This window comes from Meriones unguiculatus, chromosome 6 (assembly GCF_030254825.1).
Source record: "Meriones unguiculatus strain TT.TT164.6M chromosome 6, Bangor_MerUng_6.1, whole genome shotgun sequence".
NCBI classification, from domain to species: domain Eukaryota; kingdom Metazoa; phylum Chordata; class Mammalia; order Rodentia; family Muridae; genus Meriones; species Meriones unguiculatus.
In genome coordinates this window covers 79,052,914-79,075,035 of record NC_083354.1, presented here as the reverse complement: position 1 = coordinate 79,075,035, position 22,122 = coordinate 79,052,914, and the positions used below count along the sequence as shown (strand labels likewise).

The 22,122-nt window shown below is 37.7% G+C and overlaps 1 protein-coding gene across 4 annotated transcripts in view; it reads right to left on the bottom strand.

Annotated features, from left to right (window-relative positions):
* Positions 1 to 22,122, bottom strand: part of Adamts6 (ADAM metallopeptidase with thrombospondin type 1 motif 6) — a 263,176-nt gene that overhangs the window by 4,682 nt on the left and 236,372 nt on the right. For 3 of the 4 annotated variants that reach the window (XM_060385684.1, XM_060385685.1, XM_060385686.1), the window contains 3 exons: positions 18,542 to 18,746; positions 12,339 to 12,515; positions 8,600 to 8,756 (listed from right to left, as the gene is read on the bottom strand). In XM_060385684.1, coding sequence (XP_060241667.1) covers positions 8,600 to 8,756; positions 12,339 to 12,515; positions 18,542 to 18,746 — 539 coding nt within the window. Of the gene's footprint in view, positions 1 to 8,599; positions 8,757 to 12,338; positions 12,516 to 18,541; positions 18,747 to 22,122 lie in introns of those variants that run through there. The other variant, XR_009592406.1, reaches the window with a different exon arrangement.

Sequence of the window (22,122 nt, the reverse complement as noted above, 5' to 3'; positions counted from 1 at the left end):
AATATTCTCTGGGCCACAACTTTATTGGAAGAATCATGATGCCATTTTTGGAAGCTATGCTAGACTGGGAAAACTGTAGTTGAGCAAAATATGAGTAAATACAGACTTTTTAACCCTTTGATTTAAACTCTGTGAACTTATTTTAAAAATGTACAGTGACTAAAAGGGGATACTTGTAAATTCCCTCTCCCTACCCATCCAAATATAAATAGTATTTTTCCATAGGTAGGTGGACTCTCTTCTGCAAGTAGAGGCCCTGCACTCTACCCAGTCAGCAGGGATGGTACTAGCCCAGGGTGTCCCTCTCCAGATTTCTTAATACCTTTGCTAAGTTAGTTTTAACTAACTTTCTTGGAAGCAGAAAGTTATCATGTCCTAGAAGCAGGACCAAGCTTAGAAAGGCAGGATTGTGAATGAGCATACAAGGCCTGAAGGTGAAGTCAGAGATTCTGGGGGTGAAATGTGACTCTGACTCTTGTAACATGCACTTGTCCTTAGGTGATGCACCCAATGGGAAGCACAGGCCATGCATCCAGCTCTGTAAGCCATAGGTTGGTACCTCTCAGTAATCACCTGGCTCTAACAGCAGCCGTCACACATCATTTCTCTGAGATCTGTCAGGTGAGCACAGGCTGCCAGGAAGGGCTACACATTTATGCAGACAGAAGATCAACAGAAAGCTATTCAACAGTGCAGGCAGCAGCTAGGAAAGACCTGGGCAAGCCAAGACTCAGACAGCAGACCTTGATGACACACCTAGGCTATGAGGACACTGTTGCAGTGTAGAGCTATGTGGAAGATCCAGTTCCTGTTCTTTGGTTTTGCCTTCTAGGAACTGCTGTGACTAGAAAAAGCAGTTCATTACACATTTGGATTGATGAAAGTATATTCACCAAAGCTCAACCACAACTAGTCTTTTATTTGCTTAGTCTTTTAACTCCACAAGAGCTTAATTTAGGAACAGCATTAAACAGTGTAATTTATCAATTACTTCCTTTATGTCAGGTATAACCTTAGGCAATTTTATACTTTAATATGTAATCCTTTTAAGTGTGTGAAATGCCAGCTTTACATACACAGCAAAGCTTAAGTTCAAAAAGGTTTTGGAACCCATAGTGGGTCATAGAGCTAGGCTCTAAAAAGACTGGGGTCAAACCTCAGGTTTGCCTGATTGTAAAGCCACTCTTGTTTTGGCAACATTCTTGGCATTTAAATAAAAATGTGTCTGCCTGTGTAGGTCTCTATTCTAGGTGACACAGTGGTAAGGCGCCCTGTAGAGTATTATAGCCAGATTTTCTAATTTCTCAGAGTTTGATCAACCTTCTTAAAGAAGGGGAGAAATGTTTGGGAGAAAAGAAAGATGTTTCTAGATCACAGGCATTCAGGGTAGACTAAATTATCCCTCCTAACGTTTTTTTCCTTGTACTTATATGAGTAAAGAGTTGATGGTAGATATAAAAGTTTTAAAGTCCCATTATTATAAAGCTGAATGGAATCTTCATAATTTTGAAACCAGAATTAAAGATACTGGTGATTTCCAACTCGGCACTGCCATTCTAGTTTAGCAAGAGGGCTGTCTTGCCCTGACACACTGCTGATATATTTGAGAGGTCTTAACTATAAAATTTAACCACTTAGCAGTCTGCCTCATTCTCAAAACGTTAAAATTATGAAATAGTTTCTTGTCTTCAAATCTTCTAATCATATAGTTAACTCATGGTTTAAAACAATTTTCACTGTGTATTCACTGTACAGGTTTATGCTACATAAGAACATCTCCATACATGTATTAAACATACACCCTGTCTATCTCCTTCCCCTCACAGCCCCCTTCAGTCAGTTTCCTTTGTTTTCCTAGAAACTTTTGCTTCTATTTTCATGTCGTATAATATAGATGATTTTATATATCTATTTAAAATTTATAACTACAAGTGAGAGAAAACATGGTATTCATCTGAGACTGTCTTAATTCACTTAATATGATTATCTCCAGTTGTATCCATTTTCTGCACGTACATTAGTTTTTCTTTATATATCAACATGTATACATACACACATACATATATACACACACACCTGTGTGTGTGTGTGTATGCTAACCTATTCTTCTGCTGTTGAGGATGTAGTTTGGTTCCATAACTTATTTATTGTGAGTTGCTGCAATAAACATGGATGTTCAAGTTTTGCTATGATATGTTGACTCAGAGTCCTTTGGTTAAAAACCCAGGAGTGGTATAACTGGAAATGTAAACTAATCCAGCTCTCATACTAATGAGTTTGGAGGTCCCCCCCCCCAAAAAAAAAAAAAAAAAGCTCTACCATATGGCCTGACTATACCATAGTAAGACAGAATGTTGTGGAAAAAAAAACAACTGTGAGGTTAAAAAAAAAAAAACAACAGAAACACATTGTAATTTCTGAATGCTCTTCAGTGTTCTAGGGAAAGTATTAACGTGGATTCTTCAGTTTTAGGGGAGGGAATAATGGTTTCTGTATTCGGTCTGTTCAACAACCTGGGTTTTACTACTACATTTTCTCCACTACAGGTTACTCTTCTGTTGTCTTTTATACAGTAGACTCGGAGTCAGAAGCTCATAGAGTTTAAGATGAGGGAGTCTGGCTTTGTCTTCTGTATCATCAGGTACCAGCTAAATGTGTTCTTGGGAGGAAAACATTCTTTCTATTGTTTTTCTACTCTAAAGTGAGGGGTCCTTGCTGTGTGGATATTAGGAAACAGTTGTCTCTCCTGTTTTTATACCCTACCTCAGCCTTGAAGAAAAATGTCATGCAGTATTTACAATGAGAATAACTCATGCAGTGTTCCCAAACTCTTTTCATGTAAATTAAATCCACTATCAGAATTGTAATTAACCTGCTACACATTCTGGAAATAAACTTTGGTAGACTTGAAGAACACAATTGGATAAGCTACTTCATAGGAAATACATGAACATATGTATCATTGATGTGCCAATGAGTTTCTCCCAGGTGTTTTACATTAATCTTTTAAAATAATGACCTAGAAGATATGCTTTCAAACTTAAGCAGAGGCTATGGATTTAGGATGCACTTGCTTCTTGATTCATTACAACTTTAAAGCTTGATTTGGTCCATGTAATACAAGACGAGCTCCTCAAATGGTAATGGTCCTGAACAATTTCATCAAACATTGTAGACCTTGTCTACTTGGATCATGGAATGGGTTAGAATACTCAGGGAAAGAGATTTCCATGAACAGGTTGGAACATTCAGTATGCATACAGTACAGGCAAAATGAATGTAGTCAGACTGTCCCCTCTGCACCTATAAGCTCTTTGTGAGACTCAGAAGAGTGTAGTAACTGGAACTACACGTTGAGTATCTAGGGTTTACCTTTTGGATTAAAGACTAGGAATACCCTCCGACAGCTTGTTCATGGGAATGGAGAGCCCACTGAGAAATGAGAGAGCAAAGAGGCACATGGACATGTGGCACCGGGGCTGGCGTCAGAGTGCTTTTCAGAGAAAAGCACACTAGAGCCTTTGACACTTAATGCAGTTAGGTAGTCAGGGATGACCCAACAAGCCCCTGAAGCAAGGCAGTATCAGCCACCACACTCTACTCTGATTTCAAATTAACACAGACAGCTGCCTTCTGTCTTCCTTCCCTTCCTCATCTTCTTCCTTCCATTAGTCCTATTCCTTAATACCAACCACATTCAACCTCAAGATGGTATAATACCAACTCAACTCCAGGCTCCTTCAAAAAATCGACAGACAGGAATATTAATGGAGTGATAAATTAAGGTCTTCAAATAATTTTTCTCACCTATCTTGCTGATTTTCATATACCAGCTTTCATATTAAGGACTAAATTCTGTAGCTACTTGTTTCACAGATTTCATTATGAGATTTGGGAGCTTCCCAGGCTTTCCCAGAGAAGTGTTTCTGAGGGAAACGGAGACCCAGCAAAGCGACCATATGACATCTCAAGCTGGTAGACCAACGCTTACTACTCACAGCTCTCCTGGGTTAATTACCAGCTCACAGCATACCATGAATCATTATCTGCCAGCAACAAATACTAGATGACAGAGTGCCTTGTAATACTGAGAAGCAGAAAAGACTCCCCATATAAACTATGAGGAAACTTGAAACTGCATGAACAATGAATAAAACAGCATTTGGAGATAGAATTTCAGGTAAGCTTGAATGGGCTAGACCCAGCTGCCATATGCACTTGAAAATCTTAGTATTTTAAACACAGTGGTACCCAGTCTGTCTATAATTCACTCTCGGCAGCAATGTGGTGTTACCCTCACAGTGGCAGCCTGTCACGCCTGTCAGGATCCTGCCCATGAAGTTTTAACCTTTCACTGAAGGCTTTCAGAAAGAACAGAACAAAAGCAGATGTTGGACACAGTAACCACACTGCCTTTTCCATCTCCTATTTCCTTTCACTATTTTAATTTCTTGATGCCCTACTTCTGGTTCTTTCTCTTACTGTCCTTCACTGGCTTAAACTTTCTTCCATTAAAAAAATCTCTCTGCATCTATCTATCTATCTATCTATCTATCTATCTATCTATCTATCTATCTATCTATCATCTTACTCCAATCCCATCATGACTGCACATGCTTGCTTCAGCCAGGAACATCCCACATCTGGCATCTCCTTGATGAATTGCTGTTATCAATTCATCCAGCTCCCAGATCCCATTCACCGTGCCAGTGATGCTTCTGTTCATTACACTCAGTGTGCACTGAGGAGCTTTGTATTTCTGCTAAAATACTGCTCACCATGCTGGTCTGTAGGCCACAGTCTCTACTAAGTTATGCTCCCTGTGTGGACAGAACTTTGTGGTATCTCTAGTCTCAGTGGCTGATAAAGTAAATAATTACTGGCAGCATGAATAGAGTATGTTCTTTAAAAAACACTGCCTATAGTTATGTACTGTCTGCTGAGCTGACCAGGCTCCAGTGGAGAGTTCTAAACCCACGGTCACACATATGGCTCTGATTAATCTCAGTGGGCCACCAAACAAAACAAATAGACCTGAATGTGAGAGAGACTTGTGGGGGAGAAGAGTAAGCAGGGATGTAGCGATGTGGAAATGAGCATAGTCAGTGAGTAGGTGTATATATGTAAAATTGTAAACAAAACAATACAAACAAAAAAACCCCAAACCCCTATTCACCTTGAAGGGTGGATTATATCTAAAATAAAGCAAGTTTACTAGAATGTTAATGCACTAGATAGTGGTTTTCACTGAAGAACTCTTTTCACTGAAGAATTTGAAACTTTGTTATTTTCATAATAAAATATTGAGTAGGTGAGTGATAATTTCCAAAGCCTCACTAGTTGAAACAGTTCTCAAGGTTTTAACTATAGACCATTTTATCCACACCAATCCAAAAGAAGGGTTGTGTTTTAGGTCCCAAGAGAGTGCCCCTAACCTGCTCTGTAGTGGCAGAGTTAAACTGCCTTCCAGCAGCCTCTCCATGGGAGTCAAGGGAGCCCAACTCTTTTGATAGCACAGTCCTTTCTATTCTGCATCATTAACTAGAAACTGGTCCTCTAGATTTTTCCTCTTGTCAGATTTTCCTCCATCTTATCTCTCCAATCTGATCCTCCAAACCAAGCCATTATGCTTGTGTAAAACCCTATCTTGACAACCCTATGGCATCTACCCAATCCCTTTTCTCTATGGGTGACAACTTATGATTTGGGTCAAATACTGCCTTCAGTTTTCTAAGAACACTTTGGGCTTTTCCAATGATACATTACAGCTCACTCACAGACCATTTAGTCTGTGCAGGCTGCCTTGAACCAAAAGGTTAAAGTAATTGATTTCATTTGAGCCTCTCTTAGAACTTTCATAAACAGCTTCACATAGCATATTTTACCTTTCTTTTTAAATTAAAATAAAATAGCTGGAGGTGAAGGCATACTCCTATAATACAAGTTTGGAAGACTGAGGCAGAAAGATCATGAACACCAGGCCAGCATGGGTTACATAGAAAAACTTTTCAAAAAAAAAAAAAAAAAAGAAAGGATGTAAGCATGCTTGGAAATTGACATGCTTTGAGGCTCCGCCAAATCTGGTTCAAATCTTGCCATCTGTGTCTACCACTTCCTAGACTTGTAGTCTGGACAAATTCTCATCTTTCTTTGTGCCTCCATGCCTCAATTTCTTATCAGCAATACTATGTTGCAGAAGATTATTATAAAGACTGTATGATATTATTCAGACATATAATATAAACATTATGTATGTAACATAAATAGAATTAAAGGATCAAATACACAGAGTAGTTTGACCCTTTTGTTTAATCTTCTCTACCATTTAACCTTGCATCTTCCAATTCTAAAATAAAAAAGACCTACACCCAAAAGATGGGCTGCTAATAACTTACAATGAGTGAAAGTTGTTTGCTACAAGTCTCATAGAAGAGAAATGACTTCATTGAGATCACTTAAAAGAAATCTATTTTTAAGAAAACAGTTTCTGTTTACTATACACTTTGAATTATTTGCAAGAAATGGAAAGCTAAATTTTTAGGCTATACCTTATTATAGGGACAACAACAAACACAGATGGCATTAGAGCTAAAGGTTTGCAAATTAAAGTTATGATTTTAAATTAATGTGGGATATTGCTACATTATTCTAAAAAATATAATATACATTATAACAAATGCAGTGTTTATAGTCAAAGTTAAACAAGCAGACCCTTGCCAAAGATGCAAGACCTCTGTATATATCACAGAAGATGAACACCCTCCTCAAAATAAAATCCTAAAGAAACTTTAAAATCATAAACACAATTTTAAGAACATCCTTCAGTCTGGAAAGAGCTGACTAAAAGGAACAGACATCTGTTGAAGAGGCTTAGAAGCATTTCATTTTCATTACAAAATTATAAAAAAATTATTAGAGTTTATATTTCTGGGTTTTTTGTTCCTTTTTTTCGGGGGGGGGTTGGAGGAGCAGAGCTATATAGCTAGGTCCTTTTAAATAATTTAAATCCTGGACTAAATGCATTTTTTGCAGTATTTTTTGGCTATAAGCCTACGGGGGCCAGTGACTAGAATGTGCTGGTTTGAATAGGTAGTCCTCATAGACTCATGTGTTTGAATGCTTTGCCCATTGGGAGTAGCACTATTAGGAGGTGTGGCCTTGTTGGATTAGGTATGGAGTAAGTGTGTCACTTTAGGGGCAGACGTTGAGGTCTTATCTATGCTCAAGCTATGACCAATATAATACACACATTCTCCTTCTACTCCTGTGGATCAAGCTGTAGAACTCAACTCCTTCAGAACCAATGTTTGCCTGAATGCTGCCATGCTTCCCACTATGATGATAATAGACTAAACCTCTGAACTATAAGCCAGTTCTAACTAATTTTTTTCCTTTATAAGAGAAAAATAATTTAAATCCATGGTTTCAGACGCTGTTGGAGAGCCTGTATATATATATATATATATGTACAGGAAGTTTGAAATTTCTGACTATATTTATCTTCATATTCTGGTATTCTGGATAACTTCTGAAATCTCATATGTACTGCTATTTAAGACATTTTGAATGATGCCTACATGGATAAAGTACTTTTACTTAAATGCAAGTTAATTTCAGGATTTTGGCTATAATCTGCTGTTAATAAATGGATTTCCCAGTGTATAAGAAAAAGAAAGAAATTTCAAAGTATAAAAACCCTTGTCCTCCTTTATTAACCTTCATACAGGTCTTTTTTGTTTTTGTTTTTTACACTTCTCTACGATGAGAAACTGGTATTTAAAATACACAGTTTCAAACATATGCTTTCATTGTATGTACCACAAGAACTCTGTTTTGTTTTGTTTTAATTTGTTTTTGGTGTTTTGAGACTGGGGAACTCTACAGAGTCCTGGCTCTCTTGGAACTCACTGTATAGACCAGAGTGGCCTTGAACTCACAGAGATACACTTGCCTCTGCCTCCTGATGGCTGTGATTAAAGGCGTGTGCCACCATGTCTAGCTTACAAGAACTGGCTCTTGCTAGAAGCATTCTTTATCTTTTCCAAAAAGAAACGAAAGTTTTCCATCTTTACTTGTTATTTTTTGTTTTTTTGTTTGTTTGTTTGTTTGTCTCTTTGGAGACAGAGTCCTACTCTGTTGCCTAAATTGGCCTGAACTCACTATGTAACCTATGCTAGCCTTGAACTTGTGGTGATCCTTGTGTGTCAGCCTGCCGAATATGGGATTAGAAGTAAGTGTGAGGCCCCAAGCCTGGCTAAATGTTTTCATTTTGAACAGTAGTTCTTTAGAAAGCAACTCTAGAGTTCTGGTGAGGGTCAACTAGAACACTAAGTTAGACATGACCTTAGAAATACTCACTCTGACATCTCATTTTATAGACAAGTAAATTTCTCCCCAGACAGTGAGTGACTTAATGTTAAACATATAGTGAAAGAATCGGGATAAAACGGGTTTCCTGATTATAGGCGCCGGACACATAACAGCTTTCACAAATTCTTGGAACAAACTGTACCCTAATTGTGCCTTTTGGGACTCTTCAAATGCTGGGAACAGTAGAGGTGAGTAATAGAGAATGAAGCCTTTACCAAGGGATACTCACCTTCAGTACTAGAAATTGGAGTACTGTCACATTTGCTTTCACACTGCTGCATGGATGGAGGCCGAACAGCTTCTGGACAGTCAACAGATGCCTGTCCAGTATAGGAGAGACACTGGACAGTTCGCATTTGCTGTCCTAAGCCACACTGAGCAGAGCACTAAATCCAGATATAAAGATATAAAGACCAAAACATTGATTTACACAGTGTTTATCAGATAAAAAAAGATATAACTTTAAATATCACACATATTAACTTTTAAAGTCCATAAGCAATTGTTATTGAGAGAAGTATAACTCATCCACTTTACTATGGAATTCTTTCAAAACTCCAGAATTGCATTCTTTATCTAGAAAACTGAAGCAATATAGTACTCAAGTAAATGGAGAGTAATTTCTTGGGCTATCATAACTATTCCAAACAAGTCTGGAAGAATTAACAAGAGTAAAGAGAAGTCCTACAGAGGAAGTAATACAGGGCTAGATGCATGGGGTGGTTCAGTGAGCAAAGCTTTTAATCCATAAGCCTGATGATCGGAGTTCTATTTTTGGAACCCAAATAAAGGTGGAGGGAGAGAACTGAACCAGAGAGCTGTCCTAGGACTTCCACATGCTCACTGTGGAACATGTGTCTGAATTCACACGTCACACATATACATCATGCACATTAATATAAATGAAAATTTAAAAAAGAACTTGCATAGTGCCTTGAATTTTCTAAGAAAATATCAGCCGCAAACACCTTAGAAATAGTTTGTGTTAGCATACTTCCTTCTCTTTTCAGCTACACGAAGGTAATAACTATCTGGCTTAAAATACAATTCATGTCACCATGTCTGTATAGAACCTTCAATGGTATAATATTGATTTTGTACCATTAACCTCTTAGTGAAAATTTTGTTAATAATGCAGTGTTAGCAAAGCAATGACTAATCTTATCAGGCATATTTCATTTAAGATTAAGTTATACTAAGTGCTTCTGCAGAGATGCAAAACTTTGGTTATTTTATGATCACCCTTCTTCCCAGAGGCCTGGACACAGAGCAAAGTGTCTCCATATACTGTGTGGATACTGAACATCTTCCAGGCAAAACACAAAAGGAGTATAAGTACTGCTGTGCTCCATGAGGACTGACTACTTATAATCTACTTCTTTCTTTCGTGTGTGTGGTATACCTGTATTGTGTGCTGTATGTGTGTATGTACATATTTATGTGTGTTTGTGTGTGTGTATGTGTGTGCATGTGGATGCCAAAGTTGATGTTGGAAATCTTCCCCAGTAGTTCTCTACCTTTAATATATAGAGACAATATGTCTCATTGAAGTTCACTGATTCAGCTAAATGGCTAGTCAGCAAGTGCCAAGAATCCTTCTGTCTCCATTTCTCTCAGTGTTGAAGTTACAGACACATACTACCACATTTGGCCTTTTTACATGGTGTTAGAGATTCAAACTCAGATTCTTATGCTTACCTGGCAAGGAATTTACATACTAAGCCATTTCCCCAGCCCCTGGCAATTTACTTTCTGTAATATTATTACTATTAAAGAAAGTTACAGTATGCAATACAGGCTGGCCTTTATCTCAAGAGCATCCTTCCTTAGCCTCCCAAATGCTGAGATTATAGATAGAGTGACCACTCATAGTTGCTTACTATTTCCTTAATGTGGCTTAACAGATTTCTTCTTTGAAGAACAACGGTATTTAATTTCACTACTACATAAAATATATCAATTTGGTTTTCTTTTAAATAATTTTTTCCTTCATAGAATTGTATTCATTTATCATGAATGGTCTGACATTTTGAAATATATATGTATATATACTGTACAATGACTAAATTTTGTTAGTTAATATAGGCATAGTTATTTTTGTGATGAGAACCAGCTTGTTTTTTATAGACCTGAACATGGCTGATAGCACAAACTAACAACATATATAAGGAGTGGAAGAAAGAAGGAAAGCAGGAACTCAGCCAGCAAAAAGGCTCAGCAGGTGAAGGGGTAGCCGCCAAGCTTAATGACCTGAGTTTGAGCCCCAGCACCCCATCATTTACAACAAAGAAATGTCAATTTTTTATTATTAAAAAAGAAGAAGAAAAATTGCAGCATAAAATGAAAATGAGTTTGACATATATACATGTCAAAAGTCTTATTCACTGTTTTCTAATTTACAGTGTACATCAGAGAAAAGTAATTTGAAGTTTAAGTATTAATTTTGTGTCTTATCAATCACATCAGTATTTTAATGAATGCCCCAAAAACTTCTCTGTGAGGTTAGAAGGAATTACATACTTTATAAGTGGGAAAGTTAAGATACTGGTATTCCTAACTAAGAAGCTATCTCCAATTGACATCCACTTGCAAAGGAAAAATTAATTTTCTCCAACAGAGTCTTACTGAGTATATTAACTACACTTAAAAGTAGGCCTCAGGCCCAGAAGTAGACGACCAACAGAAAACAATCTCAATGGTGTTTTTATAGACTTTTTGTCTCATGTTGTTTTCTTTGGTCTTTTTTTTTTTATATTATGGTTTCCAATTTTGTGTGTGTGTGTTTCTTGGGTATTTTTAAATTCTGGTTTGTGCTTTATATTTGTACGATAGATTTTTAAAGAGAATAAAGAAAGGGCATGGAGCTGGATGGGTTTAAAGGATATGGAAGGAGTTGTAGTAGGAAAAGCATGACCAGAATATATTGTATGAAAAAATATTTTCAATAAAAATAATTAAACTATTCATAATGTGGAGATAAAAAAAAGATACTAGTATTAACTGATTTATTACTGAATTAGTTAAGAACTAGGATTCCAATGCTGTGGTTTGTTTGCAGTTCTGCTTATTGAGTCTGTCTGACATTGAACTTGAACTGGTAGGAGCCAAAGAACAGGTAAATTTGGGATATATGGGGCTTGGATTGTAGTGCGTGCCTATTATCCCTCTTAGTAAGAGGTTGAGATAGTAGTTAAGTGAGAAGTTTTGGTTTCTTTAAATACACTGTTTCAATCCCAGCTGTGGGATATAGGGCTGCTACAGACTGTCCACAGCAGCTGGTTATGAACTGTCTTGTGCTCTAGTGCAGGCACAATGTTGCCAGCTGAAGATAGTTTCTGCAAATGCATGATAAATGCCAGAGCCCTGAGAGCTGAGAGCCGAGAGCTGCTGCTCTGCTGTTTTTGCTGGTTGCTGTTTATTGCTGTTTCCTAGATTTCTGTTTGTTGGTTGGAGATATTCTGACAATGAAGATCAAACTTGCCCCAAGGAATTCCACGCCCCTAATCAGCAAGAAGTAGTCTAACGATGATATTGATGCCTCTTTTACCCTCTAACCTTTCTTTTCTACCTTGTGTGGTGTTGGGGGGCTGCAAGAGATAGGAGTGGTGTAGGGAGACAAGAAAAAGAAGCCAGTAAAAGTAAGAAAGTAGCCAACAGTCTGGCTACACAGGAGGATTTTGATTTTGAAGCAAGTATAGACTACACAAAGGTTTGGCCCTGTTTCAACCCTCCAAATAATAACAATAATAATGAGAGCAATAGAGTGGAATGTTTCCAGGTGTGGAGAAGTGTGGCTAAGTGTGTATTTAACCATAGCTGGTCTCAAGGGCTTGTGGAGTTTAACAGGTGGATCTCGTAAGTTAAGAGTTCTATGAGTTAATTCTTACTCCTCTCTTAAGCCCTCACAATGATCAAATTAGAAAGTTGAGGTTTTTATCTCCAAGGAGCCCACAGCCTGGTGGCCTCACCTGGCCCCAGTCTCCTACCACCCAGCGGGGAGGAGGGCAGCGGCCCAGACTGCAGCGCATGCGAGCTGGAGGTTTGCTCTCCTCTGGACATTGTGCAGCTGGGAATGTTTTAGAAAGGTCACTGCTCTTGCACAGAACAATCCGATGCTTGAATCCTGGTCCACATTTTGGAGTACACTGGAAAAAAAAACAAATGTTGAATAACAACAATTTAAATACAGGAAAGTATGAGGAGACTCTAGAAGCAAATGTGCAGGTGTATAAAATGCACACTATAAGAAAAGCTCTCAGTTACGAAGTTCCCTCAACAGTCAGTGTAAGGGGAAGTACTTTTATCTTTTCCCTAAGGTCTTTAAGACCTAAATGCAGTATTTGCTTTTCTTGGCTAACATTTTCTTCTTTTATTAGGGATAGGCTTGTTCTTCTATTCTCCCAATCCTTGGCTTCCTTTAGCTGTGATAAGCTCCGGCTACATTCTGGAATGTGGAAGCCTACTTGCTGGGTATGGTCTTCGAAAGAGAACTTTTATGTTATTAGCAGACCACAAGAGCTTGTGGAGCAAGCTGGCAGTGGAGCAGTTCAACTGTTCCCACAGTGTGGTAGTCAGAAATACATGCCTGCAGGAAAGGGTTAGCGTATAAAATACCTTTGTACTTCTTCATGTCCATAAGTCACAAACACTAAGAACTGGGTGTCTGCTCTTCATACCAAGAAAATGACACCTCTTCCTACGTCACAAATCCTTTGCTTTACCTGTCTCTAGATGCTTCTCTAAGTCACCTACTTAAAACAATGGCTGGCTCAAGTTCTGCAGTTTTCTGGACCCTTTCTCCAAATCTTTTCTCTCTCAGTCAATTGAGGGCTTTATATACATGTGCAAGCCGTTATTTGTACCTTTCATTCAAATCTATTTCCTGAGCTTCTATAGCAGTGGTTTTCAAGTGACTCCTTTGACAAGCTTTTATCTCAAAAAAAATTTACATTATGATTTATAACAGCAAAATTACAGTTATTAAGTATCAAAATAATTTATTTTGGGTGGTCACCACAACATGAGTATCTGTATTAAAGGACGGCAGCATTCGAAAGGCCGAGAACCACTGTTCTATGTGAATTACATGGACTTGAAGGGTGCAGCATGAAAGAAAATGAGAGTCTCCATGCTCAAAAAGCCTGTATGCTTATGTAGGAGACAGACATGGGGGACATAAGGCTATGTCACATTTTATGAGAACGGGTGTAGAAATTAAATTTTTACGTGCTTTATCTCAGTGGCTTTTATTTTATTAGTCTTTGAGCCTATTATATTGGTATAGAGGAGAAAAATATTGAGGTGTTTTTTTGAGATGAAAAAAAATCAAGCAGTCTATACAGTCTCTTTATCACAATGAGTCCAGTAATAGAATAGTGCGTTTCCTCCAAGTTAGAAAAGGATTTATCAAGATGTATTTTTAAGGAGGGCAATACACAGTTCTACTAAGATTCCTTCAGTGGAGGCAAAGGTAGGAGTTAACACCAAGAGACAAAATCTTGATTTATTACTTACTTTCATGACCAAATCAACACCCCTCTATCCCTGCTACTGCCACACTCTTCCCTTATAAACTACCAGGTCTCATTCATTCAACTCTTTCCTCCATTATGATTTGCCTCTATTTCCACCACCATGAAACACATTTCAGGCAAGTATCATTTCCCACATGACATTTTACTACTACTTCCTAATTCTTCTGCTTTTACCTCACAACAACACATTTTATGAACTTCAGAGGAAAGGCATTTCATGAGGGTCCCTGAGGATAAAAGAGAACTACTGTACATTTCTGCACATTCTTAGTCTGCTTGATCCTAGTCAAAAGCTGAGAAGTGTTCACACATTCTTGTTCAATGAGTATTCTGGGTCTGAGCCCTACAGAGCTAGCCGCAAGCACTCCATGTCTATAGCCAGACTGTCAACTCTGATCTTTAAATGTTGTACTATTTAGGCATGATCATAAAAATTAAATAACAAAAATCACTTCTAAGAAAATACCAAAGGTGGGGCTACCACTCAGAACAGGTTCATTCAGAGTGTGACCATCTAGCAAATCCTTCTGATCAGACAATCAGAAGAGGGAGCAGAAAGAACAGGGAGGTTTTTGAGGGTGTGTGGAAAGAAAATAGGCTGCATTTTTCAAGACTGGCTTACAAAGAGATAGAATGTTGCCTGTTCTTCTCCGCAGCCACCTTTCCCACAGTGAAAGATGCTCTCCTCCTCTAAGGCACAGGCTTGTGCTTCTCTCTTCAGCTGCTCACAGGCTGGCTTTTGGTGCTGGTCATCCTTCCTTACAGTAACCCGCCTAGAGCTAGGCTTCCTAGTAAAGTATAAGAAGGGAAACCCACATTTGCCAAACAAGCAGGGATGGCAGACGAGAGCCATTTCCTTCCTCTTGACCAAAAACATAATGGCAATAAAGATGTTGTTCAATTAGACGGTAATGTCGGCACTTCCTAAATTATGCTCTGCACCTGCTAGTTTTCTGAGGTGATCTGAGGAGAAACAATAGCAGCTACTAATGCTTTATGGAGGGTGCTAGTCCCAGCATGTGTACTCCGCTTCCCGGCACTTCTTCTCCTAAGCTTTGGACTCAGCTATCTTAAGTGACTAAAAGTGTCCTCAGCACGTGCATGTGTTGCAGGCAGCTTCCGGGGATGCCTCTGTGCTTCTTAAGCCAGTGGAGAACATCGCTTCAGAGAGAAGCTGCGTAGAATAAGAATTCCAAAAAAGTTTAAATGTAATCTGTATGAACTGAATGCAGAAAGACACCTCATATTTATCGATATGCTTCCATTTCAAACACTTTTTAAAGGTTTCTTTCTTCAAGGTGATTGTATTTGGTTACTTATTTTGAAAACAAGAATGCAATGGCAATGAGATGAGTCTATTTTACTGGTTGGCAAAAACGTCTTTTGTTTCTTTTTCAAGGATGATTTGGTACAATCTTTGTGTTCCTTTTCCTCTTTTCTCTCTTTTGCCTTTTCTTCTTATTTGAGGAAGGAACCTACTGTATGGTCCAGACTGATCTGGAACTAACTTATTTGAAGTTCAGGTGGGCTTCAACCTCACAACAATCCTCCTGTCTTTAATTGCAGGAATTACTGGCACATACATTACAATATTTTGTGTTTCTGTTCAGTTTTTTTTAAGTTTCCCTTTTCTTCTAAAATTCTACTGTCCTTTAATATTCAATTCCAGTCAACTAAAAAGGCTTCTGACCCTGTAGCAGGTTCTCCTTAAGAAGGAGAAGCAAGGCAGCAAGTGAGGTGAGGAAAGCCTTATAATTGCTACAAAACTGGCAAAGAGAGAAGTCATTTCCCAAGAGTGGAAAGATCTGAAGCCAAGGAGAACTGGTTGGAGCCACTGTCACAGATACACTCTTGAGTGACTGAAGGCGACCTATGGCCCATTATATTACTTAACACACACTCCTGAATGGAGATTTACAATGCTACTTAGACATCTGATGCAGGAAGGTATATCTAGAACATATGCAAGAAAGCCCACACTATGCAAGAAGCTCCCAAAGCCCGTGAAATGTGCTAATTTTTGGTAAAGCATTGCCCTTGAGCTTCTAAATCTTTTCCTTCCTGGGCCTACTTTTTTTTTTTGAAGTATGTATTCCTTCTTAACAAATTCTCTAGCTTTGCTTTTTATCTACATGTCTCTGTTGAAGTCCTTATTTGGGGACACAAAAACCTGAACCCTTCTGGAGGTAACTGCAAACCTTTATATTAATGGATATCTCCCTGGCCATCTCAATTATGAGTTTCTGTAATAGTTATGCATTCATAGCTCAGAGTTCCCTGTTATCAAACACTATTACAATGTGTTCTAGTTACATTCATGTTTTCCAGAGCCTACAAAGTCCTTTCATGTTCTCTACAATGTCTACCCCAGGAAGCACTCATTTATCATTACAAACTTGACATCCTAAAACTATTGAAGCCAATTATATTGTCTCCCACTACAATTTTTACCATAACAAATTTGCCACTGTTATTGGCCTTCATCTATGCATTTTCATCCTGGGAATGAAGATTCATAATCATGAAAAATGGCTATTGTTAATGCACTTCATGTTCAGGTGAATTTAGACATTCAGGTACTTCCTGTGAAGAAAAGAAATCTGTTGTCTTTTCCACAACCACAGACTAGATCATGCTGATGTCTATATGCTGAACTGAAACTAGGACCCAGGTTAGATGGGCAGAATGTGATTACAGAGACTGTAATATAGTCAGACATCTTGAGAGAATACCCACATTCCTCCCAGAGATTCCAGGAATAAACATAACTGCTCAGAATCATATTTCCATGAACCATATTTTTTTCATGGGGAGGAGGAGGTTAAGGTCTTTCTATGTAGCCTTGGCTGGACTGGAACTTGTTCTGTAGACCAGGTCTGTCTGCCTGTCTCCCAGGTGCTGAGATTAAAGGAATGTGGCCACCACTCCCAGCTACCCATGGACTACCTTTAACAAGGTCATTCAAGGAGAGAGGGAACAGTTATATACAGAGGTTCCTAAAGAAAAGTCTTTAAGGTTTTTGTTTGCTTCTGACAAACTTAAGAGGACTACTGGAAATTCTCAAAGCAAGTAGCACAGTGTCTCTAGCAGGATATGCTAGAAAAGAATCTAATATGCATCTAGTTTTATCAACTTGAAAGAATTCTCTTTAGGTATCCATTTTCCTTAACATTAACAAACACTACAGAAGGATTCATCTCTTCTACAGAAAATGTGAACAGTATAAAGCAGTAGTTCTCAACCTGTGGGTCAAAAATGACCCTTTCACAAAGCTTGCCTAAGACCATTGGAAAACACAGATGTTTATATTATGATTCATAAAAGTAGCAAAATTACAGTTATATCAAGTAGCAATGAAAATGATTTTATAGCTGGGACTTACCACAACATGAGGAATTGTATTAAAGGGTCACAGCACTAGGAAGGTTGAAAGTCACTGGTACAGAGTATGTGTTTGCATGCATTTGTGTATCATGCACGCTGATGAGTTAAGAATTAACTGCTTAATACCTTATTTTCCACAATATCATTTTGGGATGCCTTTGTATTATATCATTTTGTTAACAAGTATGCCCCCATTTCATTTTAGTCAGATTACATATAATAATAACATAAACAAAGATATAATACTTGATTTGATATTTTGGCATGCTACATCCCTCAGCTCCCTTTCTCTTCTCCAGATAAAAAATAGAAGCAATTAAAGTTATAGATGAATGGCTGGTAAAATAGCTCAGTGATCAAAGATGCTTCCCACCAAGACTGACGACGTAAATTCAGTCTCTAGGACCCATACGGTGGAAGGAGAGAACTGACTTGCACAAGTTGTCTCCTGAATTCTACATATGTACCATGGAATGAGCAAGCCCACATTTACACATGTACACACATAAATAAAGAAATAAATTAATTTAAAACAGTCTAAGCAAGTAAAATTACTCAATTGGTACAGCCTGACGGCCTGAGATTAACCTTCTCAGTATGGAAGGAAAGGGCTAGGTCCTGCAAGTTGTCCTTTGATTTCTATACATGCACTCTAGCAAGCACTCCTTCCTTAATATAAATAAATGTATTTATTTATATTCCTTCCTCAAATAAATGTACAAAAAGTAAAAAAAAGTATAGATATTTAACAAGATACAACTGATTTGTAAAAGAACTCATACCTAAAAATTATGTAATAAGCTATTATATTACTTGGAAAAATAAAATATTAAAAAAACCTTGACCTTTAAAATTGAACATCAGAAAAGGCCTCTCTTGATCTGAGCATGCTTCAGGGTAAGAAAAGTTCTTGACTCTCTCATTGAATTTCAATTTTAATTTCATGTCACTGGTGCTGAGTTTGTGAGGAACCAGTAGGAAAAGCTCCTATGGTATTCACAATAATACTATTTCAAATTTATTTTACATGTATTTCTTAATTAAATTAATGATGAGTTTCTCATTGAGATCTTTGCCTCAAAAGCCTCTTACTTCTAGACAAGCAATAATAAAAATATCATATGGCCAAATTCACTTTTAGGTAGTTCTAAACTTGTTAAGGCTAAGACCCATGCGTGGTTGTGCTTAAATATTAAATGCCTTGGTATTGATAACTTAGACATCTCAAAACACACAGCCCCAGATTTTCTTACTTCAGACCAGTCCAAAGCTACCCACTGAGGTGGACACGACTGGTTGTTGCAAGATTCTTTCTCCACAGGCCGGTGGGTTAAACAGTCACTGTAGTCCAGTGTCTCCTCCTCAGACGGTCCAACCTTCCTGATGCAGAGCACAGCCCTCGTGCGCATCCCACCATCACAAGTTTTGCTGCACTCCAACCAGTCTCCAATGAACCATCTGAAGTGAGACATGGAAGAAATTCAGAAAACAGTGTCTTCCTTGCACTTGAGAGGCATTTAGCTGAGTGGACTTCTTACTCTCCCTAGAAAAGTGACAGCTCTGTGGTGGGTGATAGGACAATGCAAATGCAAGAGCCATTAAACAAATCACTGTTTGCTGTTACTCAGTTGCCATCTAAAGCGCAACAACTAGGCTTTGAAGCAAGCAGAAACTGAGTTCAAACAAATAATACCCAATGAAAGTTTTTGCTTTCTCCTTTAACATTAATTTCTGAAGATAAAAATTACCTCATAATATTTCCATGAGGTTTAAATAATATACTTATAAGTTCTAGAACATGCCAGTAAATGTTTAATAATTGGTTATCCATGGGAGGGGTAGAGTTGTGATTGTGCCATTTGCCCTTTCCTTTCCTTAGTGCAGTAAATACTGCACTAAGGCCAATTTCAAGCTGCCAGTTTGACATTCTGAATGTGAATAAATAAAACACAATAATACAGGATTTAGGGAACATTAGCTAGGTGCTTTAAATACCCCACTGAGTGCAGTCTGGAATGTAGCAAGCATAAAACAGTGAAGAGTCTTATTATAATGACATTGTAGCCACTTCTCTTACAAGTGAGGATCATATCCTCAATCCCAAAAGAGCTGGCAATTTGTTTTCTAATTTCTAGAAATAAACTCTCATGAAAGAAGTAGGACTTTAAAGTCCTTATAGGGACAGAGAAAGGCCAGGTATCTATACCAATAATATTCTTCTGCAAGAATGGAGCCTTAAGCCAGTTCTATAAAAACAGAAAAGAAAAACAAGAGCTTCTTGTTTCTCACAGTTAATATAGGAAGACTCTCAACTGTCTTAGGCATGACCTGCACTTATGCCACTCCTTTTCTTCAGTTTAAAGTTATCAGTGAATCCTCACATGTGTGTAATTTCAAGAAGGGGCAAAAAAAAAAAAAAAAAAAAAAAAAAAAAAAAAAAAAAAGAAGGGGCACTATCACTTCTGCACTATCACTCTCCTGGATGCTGTTAATAGGTCCAGTGAGAAGCATGACCCTGTTCAGGCCAATAAGAATTTTTACATCTCAGCTGATGCAAAAGTGGTCCTTTCCCTTCCTGTCACAAAGGTGCATGAGGACGCATGTCTAGGGCCGCTCATGGCCGTGTTACCCTCAAACAGAGGAGCTGGGAAGTCCTGCTGATGCCTCTGCTCATGAGTCTAGTAGGTCTACCCTGACACTTTCTTGAGCTCTGCTATGTGAGTCTTATGTACTGAAGTTAGCTCATTTGAAGTTTTATTATGTCCCATAAGAATTATTGTACTCTTAATAAGCATTTGCTAAATGTCTACCATGTTCAATGTATTGTACTTTATTCTACAGGGGAAACAAACAAACAAAACAAAACAAAAACCCCACCAAGATCCCATGTTAGAAAAATAGTTCTCCAAAGTCATAAAAAGAACAACAATGGAACACAGACTAGATTCCTCATCAACTGCTATTGCCACTGAATCTGATTCTTAACATTGTAGAAAAAATAATATATATCACAGGATATTTTTTCAATCTATGATTATAAGCCATGCAACTGTCATGCTTATGTTCTTGGTTATGAAACTAAGCAGGGAAAGGGATGTGAAAAGTTTAAGAACCCATCTCATGACTTTCCTGATCAAAAGTTCACTGTGAAGGTTTTATATATGAAATACAACATCTTAAGGACATCAGTACCAGCATCCTAATGCAAGACTACATTTAACCCAGCAAGTCAAAATGGCTTCTGCTCAAGATTGTTTTATCACCATTTATAGAGAAAATGACATTATAAATATTATAATCAGTTTTCAAACTTAAAATGTTATTTCCCAACTCAAAAAACTTTTGACTTAAAATTCATTTTAAAAATAATAATTTAATGTTGAATTAAAAAATTTTGACTACTATATTTTTCTCTATTAAGTCATTTTCCTGAGGAGATTTAAAGTGTTTTCCTTATTTCTTTCATTCTGTTCCCCACAAATGAAAATGATCCCAAGTTGTTAGTACCAAATTTGGTAAGGAGGAAAATGGGTACTGAGAAAAATCACTTGCATGCCAGCCATAGTGAAAGTCTGATTCAATTTGCAACAGTGATTTCATCACCAAGATTAGGGGATAAAACAGAAATGTGTATAATTCAGCCACAAAAAGCTCAGTCACTCCACTTTCAGCCATGATCTCATTAGGTCTCATGATGTGAGAGGGATAGAGACCTTTAAATTAAACACAGGTGCTCACAGGCAGCATGATTTGAGAGGCACTGCTATAGAGAACAGAAGAGCCAGGGCACTCCTGTAGTTTTAATATTTACTTATTTTTCTTTTTCTTTATTGCTCTTTTATTGTCAACAGTATTTCCACAGAATCTTAGTATGAATTTATCACTCTTTTTACCAACTTGGAAGTAAATTATTAACTAGTCACCCTACAAATTTTCTTCATGACTGTAATCATAAGTTTCACATTCAGTTCCTGTGTTTAGCTGTATCATGCATTGTATTATCCCTTCCCATGTCTCTCTGAAAACCTATTCATGGCCTAATTATTGAAGTAAATGTTGCAACTTTACCACTGCATTTGTCTCAGTCTGACTGTTCTCAGTCTAGTTTAGTATTACTGCTTCCATCATCTTCCTTCTTTACATGTCTAACATGCTAATGGCCTCTTTGTTTTCTATTTTCTCACCTTTAGATTCTGTAATATCTGTAATATTTTCTCAATTAAAAAAGTGAAAACCATGATTGGATAGAACTGTATGCTATAAGAATTCTATAATATCATTCTATAATATCAGGTAATGGGAAAAATATCATTTCGGGTAATCACAGCTTTTGGATTCTTATGGCCTGAGACATCTTAGAGCTGGTTTTTTTCTGAGTTTTTTTCAAGGTCTAGTTGTTCTTGTGTGTTTGCTGTGAGATGGGTCTAGCTCTTTTTTTGTGTGTTAGTTATTTCACTCTGTAGACCAAACTGGCTTGAATTTACTGAGCTGCACCTACCTCCGCCTCCCAAGTGTTGGGATTAAAGATGCCTCTTCTCAGCATCTCGTGATCAAAATGTCTACCATCCATTAGGGCTAAAAATAGTAGTATTCATGTCAGGAGGTTTGTTTACTCTTGTTTGTTGATTTGTCTTTGTTCGACAAGGTCTCATTCTGTAGCTTAGATTGGTTTGGATTTCACCATGAACCCTAGGGTGGCCTTGAATTCCCAGCAATCTGCTTCAGTCTTCCAAGCACTGAGACTACAGGCATATGCTATAACAGGGTGAATGTCTGAACATCAGAAAACAAAGTGGCTTTTTGTACCCTGTGTCAACTGACCTCATTCTATTGT